The following is an 8,743-nucleotide window of genomic DNA, read 5'->3' as shown; positions in this document are numbered from 1 at the left end:
TCAATATAAATTTTGATTATAGATTTAATACATTTAGTTAGAGATTTTTTCATTTGAAGTAATAAAATCAGAACTGCAAATTAAAGCACTTATAGTGGAACTCTTGAATTTTTAACTTCGCAAATATAAGTTTTTTATTTTTTATTTTAAAAATTGTGTATTCAAACTTCCAATAAATAAAGTTATCATTCGCAATGCAAGCTATTAAAGATTTTTTAAATTATATCATTTTAACTAATTTTATACTAGAAACACTAAAAATGGAAAGGTTGAACATTTTTTTAACTGAAAACTTTTCAAAATAGAATTGTTCAAATTTTATTTTTCATATCCAAAATCGTTTTTAAATGTTTTTCAATATTCTCTTAAAATTATTTTGAAAATGAAAACTAATTTCCCTAGGAATATCAAGACAGTTTTTTATTATCTTAAAACCATCCACAGTCGTTAAAAACCTTCTAGATTTTATTTCAAAATCTTCAAAAATCTATATTTTTGAACAATTTAAAAATTTTTTATTATTTTTACATTTTTCAAAAACTTTTAAACATCTTTTTAAATGATTCGAATTTTTACTAACTTTTTTTAAATCTTGCAAAATTAAAAACATTGCCCTAAAATCACCTAGATTTTTTTTTAATTTTGGAAATTCTTTGAAATATTCTCTTAAAATTAATTTCAAAAAATAAAAAATAATTTTTCAAGAAATCTAAAAAAACTGTTTTATTACTTTGAAACCTTTCACAATTTTGAAAAGGCTTCTGAATTTTTTGTTAAAAATCTCTAAACTCTACATTTTCTTTGAAATTATTTGAAAACATTTAAAATTTTTAATGAATTTGGAATCTTTTCAAAACTATCAAGTATCTTTTTAACTTTCTCGATTTTTTCTACTTTAATAAGAGTTTAATCGGTATTTATATATAAAAATTTGAAAATAAATTAAAATTAAAATAGAAAAAAAACTTTGAAGAACTTCAAAAATTTTTTTCAAATGTTTAAAAACAAATTTTAAAAAGTTAACAATAAAATTTGTTCTTTTTGTTTATTAACAATTTCAAATTGAGTGGGTTGGAATTAAATATTTTAAACTAAAATAATAACTGAATAGAATTCGAAAACTAATAAAAACATTTATTTACTAATCTATTAATTAGAAAGTTATTTTTCAATTGAAAATATTTTATAAGGTTCAATTTAATAAAAAAAAGCTCAATTTTCAACGTTAATCTCTGTGAATTCTTTCATTTTTTAATGCATTTAGTATCGTCTTGTAAAATAAATTATTGTTCATTTTTTAACAATTAAAGTATAGTTGAATTTTAAGAATAGATACAAAATATTTTTAATTGATATAATAAAAACGTTAAACATCCAAATTTTTTATTCTCAGACGATTTTAATTTTTAATTGTTTAATTCTTCAAAACTGTATTCAAAATTTTTAAAAATTAAAATTGAAGGCTTTAAAATGAAGATCTAAAACGGACAATTATTTGAGCAAAATATTTTAGAATTGTAAACTGAATATCATAATTGAAAAAGATAACTATTCAACTGAATATTGAAAAAAAAGTTGCAAATCGAATTTATTTGAAATATCATTATATCATATGATATGAAATTTGTGATATTTCAAGTGCCTGGACACATTTTTCTTCTAAAAATAAGTCAAGAAATAAATTATAATTATAAAATATAAATTATACCTTATAAATCATAAGTTACAAATTATAAATTATGAATTATAAATTATAAATTATACATTATAAATCATAAACTGTAAATTATAAATAAGAAATTAATGCATTTTTTTTTAATCGACCTCGACAGACTTCTTGGGAATTAAATCAGCTTCAATTTGAAAAAATACCTTTTCCTCCCCGTGCAGCGTCCTCTGAATTTTTCTGATCTCGCTAGCAACTCGACGACTTCGTGGAAGAGGTTTCTCCGCCATTCGATTGCTTAAATTAATTCTAACCATTTCTAATGTCTTTGAAACCATTAAAAAATGTAAATAAGTGGAAAGTGTCGTTGAGGAATGAACGAATCGCTATAATACAAAGATTTACTGTCTAACGCAATGATCGCAGCTCGATGAGTGAAACTTCCGCTTAATTAATAACAATAACAATGGAGGATGAAGTAATAACAATGTGCGCGAGTAGGAAAATAAAATAAAATGATAATGATAATGATATTGATAAGGATACTAATAACGAAAAAGAGGAAGAGAGTTTTTTTTAGTTCTACTCGACTAAAACCTTCGCCCAGTCAATTTAGGGGGTCTTACGTATACGGATACTTTTGTGGAATAAAAAAAACTAAGAGGATTCTCCAAAAATTATTTAGAAATTTTGAAATCTCATATAATTCTTATTTTGGATTATTTTTATTCTTTCGAAACACTATTTTGCATCATTTTTGTTTATTCTTAAACAATTAAAATAACAATTAAAGCATTGTTTTAAACTCACCGAAATCTGTTTTAATCGAGGAAAAATCCCATTTTTCCCCACTTCGCAACACAAATTTTTTGTAATTGAAATTACAAAATTCAAATTCTTATAGCTTACATTTTTTTAATTTGAAGTATTTAGATCTGAAATTAAAATTAAAAGACTCATAGCGGAACTCTTTTGAATCTAAAATTTTAAAATTGAAGCTTAAAAATTGTTTAATTCCGACATTTTTTATTCGGAAGCTCAATAATTTAAGCTTCTAAAAAGGAAGTTTTTAAGAATTAGAATCAAATAATTCATTTTCTTTTTTGTATTAAAAAAATTTCAAACTGAATTAGTTAAAATTCGAATACTTCAGTTTGAAATAATATTTGAATAGGACTTGAAATTGATTAAAGGCGTTTAATTATGAATCTATTAATTTAAAGTTAATTTAAAATTGGAAAAAGATTATGAAGTTTTAATGAAATAATTCATTTTATAACTATAAAATGTTATGGATTGAAACTTTTATTAAATTATGACGTAAAATAATGTAAATTTAATAATTTGTACTTTTGTTATCATAACACATTATTTTCAATAGCTGAATTTTCAAGTAACTTGAGAACATTCAATTTTTGATTTACTTCAATTTTTAACTGTAAAAACAATGAATTTCAATCAATAAAAAAAATAAGTTCACAAAAAATATTCCATATTTAACCCACTTAATTGGAAAGTTTTTCATAAAGAAAAACACAAATTATTTATTATTTAACAATATTTTACTGTTAATTTTAAACAAACAATAATAAATTAAATACTAAAAATTTTGAAACTAAACTAAAACTTTACAATTTAAATTGTTCTATTTGAAAAACATTTAAATTTATAAGCGAAATTGTTGAATTTTGATTTATAAATAATATTTTGACATTTATTAATTTAGAAAAAAATCGAGCAAATTCCAGAGCTATTTAGTTTTTTTTTGAAAGTATTCAAAATGATGTAAATCTCATATTTTTAAACAAAAATTTAATACAGAATTTGCTTTTTGCTTAAATTTATAACAGTTTAAAATTGAAGAAAATTATAAACTATTTTTTTAAAACTTTAAAAAATTCAAATACTGTGAATTTAATTTTCGATTTCCCTCAATCTTTAACTGTAAGCAATTTTTTAATGAGACTTTTTTTTATTAAAATCAACTGTGAAAATGGTATATTTACATCACTTGACATGAAAATTATAATTGAAAAATTTCAATCAATACAAAAGTTTTGTTAACCAAAAATATTTCATGTTTAACTCACTTCATTTGAAATTTCTTAAATTATGAAAAATTATTTAATATTTAGGAATATTTTACTATTCGTTTAAAACTAGTAATAATAAATCAAATATTCAAAATTTAACAATTCGAAACTGATTTGTTTGCTATATAAAGCCTTGAATCGTTAAAATGCCGGAGAGCTGAGTTTCAACTTGAAACGTTACAATGTTAATTGTTCTATTTAAAAAATTCTAATCTATAAGTGAAATATTTATTAATTTTAAAAAGAATCGAAATTATATCAATTTAACCTTTTACCAATTGTTTGTAATACGGAATTCGTTTTTTCTTAAATTTTCAACAGTTGAAATCTGAAAAAAATTTTAAATTGAAAAAAAAAATTATGTTTTTTGAAACGATAAAAAATTCTTCTGTTAATACCATGATTTTTAATTTTATCAGTTTTTAACTGTAAAAAATTTAAGCAAAATGCGAATTTTGAATTAAAAACAACTTAATATAAAAAATATTCAATGCATAAAAAAATTTTTGTGATAAAAGTATGTTTTTTCGTGAACGGTCATTTTAGAATTCTTAAAATTGAAAATGTTCGCTTGAAAATAAACAATCAGAATATAAAATTTTTAAAGTGAAAGATTTTAGAATTATGCATTCTAAAATGAAGGATTTCGTAATTCAAAATATGAAAATTGAACTTAAAATTTAAAAAAATTAAAATCAAACTTCTTGAAATTGCATTATCTCATGTGACTGGATACATTTTTCTTCTAAAAATTTGAAAATTTTCCGGTCAAAAAATAAAGTCTGTCATTTCTCGGTTTATCCCAATGAAAATTCTACAAGAAAGTTTGATTTAATACAGTGTAAATCTAGAAGTATGAAGCGACTTTTAAAAATGTATAAATATGGCTTTTTAGTTTTTCCTTTTTCTCCCGCTACTGTGAAAAAATTTTCAAATTGAAAAATAAAAGAATGAACATAGATTCCAGTGAGTCAAAATCTCCGATCCTATTTTTTTAAACCGTTGTTTCAATTATGTAAAACAGACATTCGAAATAATGGAAATGAGGCCAATTTAAAGTTCGGATAACTTAAAATACAGAAAATCTGAACTCTAGCTGAAAGAAGAAATTTGAAATTTTGAAAATAAGTCTGGAGAATCGAAAAATAGCTTAGATGAAACATCCCTATTGAAGATACTGCAGTCTTCAGTGGATAATCATAAACTAAAAATACTAATATATTTAAAAATAATTTATTTAATTTATTTAATTAATAAGAGGATTTTTATAAAAAATCTTTAAAAACTATTAAAATATATATGTTACGGGCAAAGTATGTAATATTCTCTATTGTACATATTGTCTAGGCATTATATATGATACCCAGAAGATACCAGGCAAAGTGTATAATAAATATTCTCCATTATTTGAGTGTAATATTTCCTTTTTTTCCTTTCCTTACTTTGGTGATTTAAAAAACCTCAATTAAAAAAAATCTTTTATTTAAATTAGTACAACATAGTTGGAAAACAGGAAAAAGTAGGAAATATAGTAGAATATAAAGTATTAAATAAAAAAAAGTATAAAAAAGAGGCATTACTATACGTTTTCCTAAACAAAAATTGAAAATTAATCATTTTCCTTTTATTTTTGCTCTTAATTAATGATTATCCACTCTAGATTGCATTATCCACTGTAGAAAAGGTCCCCCCATACGTCCTGATCCGATGAGTTTGACGAATGAAAAAATAAAAATGGTCCACTGTAATTGAATTGCGTCGTGATATACTGTGAGTAATAATAATAATAATTTACAAGCGGGGTAAATGCATGTATAGATTTTGAAATGAACCTATAATAAATGTTACCCCTGCTTAAATATGTCTCAGTGTGCCTGCTTGTGAATAGTTTTCCTTACGCCTATAAAAGACTATAACGTTATTACATATTTATGTACATTAACATGCGTATAGAGGTGGTTATTGGTGGAATATTGAACTCGGGATCGTATAACGAACGAAGGAAGCTTCAAATTTGAATTTAAAAGATAACGTAAGTCAAGTGTGTATATAATGTGGTCTAGGTTAGGAGCATTGTAGGTATAGGCTTGTGATAGACGCGAATGAACGAACGCAGACTTTTCTTTGGCTTCTAAATAGCCAGTGCTCTTTTAGGGTAAAGGCACCACGACTTGTACGTAAGTCACTGGGAAGTAACCCGTACGACCATTCACATTGCCCTCGTACCAATTGTCGTCGATTTTCTGGATCAAGGTGATAGTATCATTTTCCTGAAACAAATAAATAACCATTTTCTCATCAGGAATCGTCCATAAGGGATCAACCCTTAACTACGTTTTCACTTTAGGGGGGGGGGGGTGCCTAAGGTGACCATCCGTTCGGAATTCCCCGGACATGTTCTCATTTTAGGACTTGTATGAGTTGCCCTACAGGACTTTTTATTTTGTCCGGGGTTTTGCCCAAATTTTGCAAATCATACATTTTTATTTTTTAATCAACTTTTGGAAAAGATAAAGTACTATTAAGCATTCCAACTATACGAAATATATGTATGTTGCGGGGAAAGTATATAGTCCAGGCATTACATATAATTCCTAGGAATTATATATAATGCCTGGTCCCTTCAGGCAAAGTGTATAATCGAAATGTGCTGGAAGTTTTGAACGTTCAAACGAACATTTTTTACTGCTAACTTTATAAACTAGTTAAAGTGCTAAAATGTTTGTTTATTCGTATTAAAAATAAATTATTATTGAAACAGATTTAAAATGCATATATTAAATTGCAGTTAGAACAATATTTATGGCTGATATTGAAATGGGGAAAAATATTTCGTTCATTTGAACGTTCAAAACTTTAGGTACATATAATCGAATACCTATTGTATAATGCCGGACATTATACATAATGCCCAGCACGAGATAGGCAAAGTATATAATCTTCAGTTTGAATATAATGATGCAGTTAAATAAGGTCATGAGAAATTGACGAACAGTTATAGAATTCAACACAAATTTACTGGCTATTTATTACAACATGGCATTTTGGTTTCATGGCAAGAAATTACTGTGTAGCCACTGTCCTCAGTGACATCACTTTTTCTTGCTGAATTTCATGAACAGTCGAAAGATTTGGTTTACATGTAACAAAATACGATCTGAAAAGGGACATTTTATTACAAAAATATTGAATCGTATAATCAATTTTTAATTTACAATTGTCATCAGATTTTGAGTTTTTACGAAAATTAAAATCTAATACAATTTTTAAGAGATTCATGACAAGCGACTTTTTAAAACTTATTTTAACCATTTTTTATTTAAGAACAAAGTTTTTTTTTGTAATTTTTAGAACCGCCACTTTTTAAAGGTTGTCAAATTTATTTAAAAAGGGCATTAAATCAGTGCAAGAATAGTGTGTCCACATTGATACCTGTAAAAAATTGACTTTCGATTTTTGGCGGTTGATACCCCCTTGTCCCTTTCCAAATTTGTTTGTTTTAGGGAAAAATAAATTCCATATTTTTTTCAAATAGGTTAACATTAACTAGTGCTCCCGAGCTTTTGAAATTATGATGGGTTTTAAATGGAAAAAGCTCGGTTTTCAAACAAATGAAAGAAAATAAGTACATTTTATTAATTTTTTGTAAATTAAATCTTGACCGCCTTTTAGTGAATGTTCAAGGAATAATTCACACTCAATAACTTTTAATGTTAATGCCCCCAACCCCATTGTATGATGTCCGGAAATGATCTATAAAATGCAAAATATTAGTCTTATGTAAATAATGTTGATTAATTTCAACATTAATATTTCTAACTTAAATTAACATATTTCGCGATTTACAGGATAAAAAAAATTTTTTAAATGAATAAAAATTGTTTAAACATTTAACAAATATCCTGAAAAAATTACTTTTATAATTCGTTAATTGAGTCCTCAACTTGAAAAAAACTCGGGAAAAATGGTTTAAACGAAAAAAATGGTTCAGATAATTAATTTCCAAATATGTTAAGTTAGAAATATTATTATTGAAATTCATCAACTGTATCATTTATCCCGATAATTATAAACTTTTACTTTTTACAATTGAGAAAAAAATTGTTTAAACAAACAGTAATTATTTAAAAAATAATAATTAGTGAACAAATAATTGTAAATTTGAGACTTTTTGTGATTTATCGAAATAGTTTCCAGTTGGTCAGAAATATACAATTTATTATGGTAAAAGAAAATTAATAAACAAAAGTAATTCTTTGGGATTTGCCACATTAAACTCATTAAAAGTGAAGACATGGAATTTTTCTATTTTTAATCAAATAGAAAAGTTTAACACGTATTTATAAGAAAAAAGACGTTTTTTAAATTTTTATTCAGAATCGTCAATATTAGGGGGATCGAGTTGAAACTTGAATTAACTATCACCTTAAACTACTTGAAAAGTAGACAAAATATTGAATGTTTAAGACAAAAACCGCAACTTTCTGGCATTACTTGATGACAATATTATTTAAAATAATACTCAATTGCATAAGAAATTATGTTTGCCTACTTGAATTTTTAGCACACAATAATTAAAACGTGGAAAATAAGTTTAAAAATTCGGAAAATCCTGACTTTAAAGGACTTTAAAGCACATTGTAAACTATATTATAAAAAGAATTAAAATCAAAAATGTATTTTTTTCCAAAATTGAGTTTAAATATTTGTTTTTGAAAAATACAAAAATTTGAACATTTTCTACTTGTGTCTTACTATGAATAATTAAAAAAAAAATTTTTATTAAAATTTTTTTTAATTGTGCCTTTTGCCTTTTGTCTCTTCTGGGCATTATATATAATGCCTAGACAATCTGTATAATAGAGAGTATTACATACTTTGTCTAGCCTCTGCTGGGCATTATATATATTGCCGGATTATATACTTTGCCTGTATATACATATACATATACATATACATATACATATACATATATATATACATA

The 8,743-nt window shown here is 24.5% G+C and overlaps 1 protein-coding gene across 7 annotated transcripts in view; it reads right to left on the bottom strand.

Moving 5' to 3' along the window:
- Positions 1-5,386: 5,386 nt before the first annotated feature.
- Positions 5,387-8,743, bottom strand: part of LOC117181631 (endophilin-A) — a 144,724-nt gene continuing 141,367 nt past the window's right edge. For 6 of the 7 annotated variants that reach the window (XM_033374510.1, XM_033374514.1, XM_033374511.1 and 3 more), the window contains one exon: positions 5,387-6,029. In XM_033374510.1, the coding sequence (XP_033230401.1) occupies positions 5,910-6,029 (120 nt within the window). In that variant the 3' untranslated portion in view covers positions 5,387-5,909. The remainder of the gene's footprint in view (positions 6,030-8,743) is intronic. The other variant, XM_033374512.1, reaches the window with a different exon arrangement.

Source organism: Belonocnema kinseyi, chromosome 10, assembly GCF_010883055.1.
Source record: "Belonocnema kinseyi isolate 2016_QV_RU_SX_M_011 chromosome 10, B_treatae_v1, whole genome shotgun sequence".
Taxonomy (NCBI): domain Eukaryota; kingdom Metazoa; phylum Arthropoda; class Insecta; order Hymenoptera; family Cynipidae; genus Belonocnema; species Belonocnema kinseyi.
The sequence above is the reverse complement of the archived record's forward strand: the minus strand, read 5'-3'. Positions and strand labels throughout refer to the sequence as shown.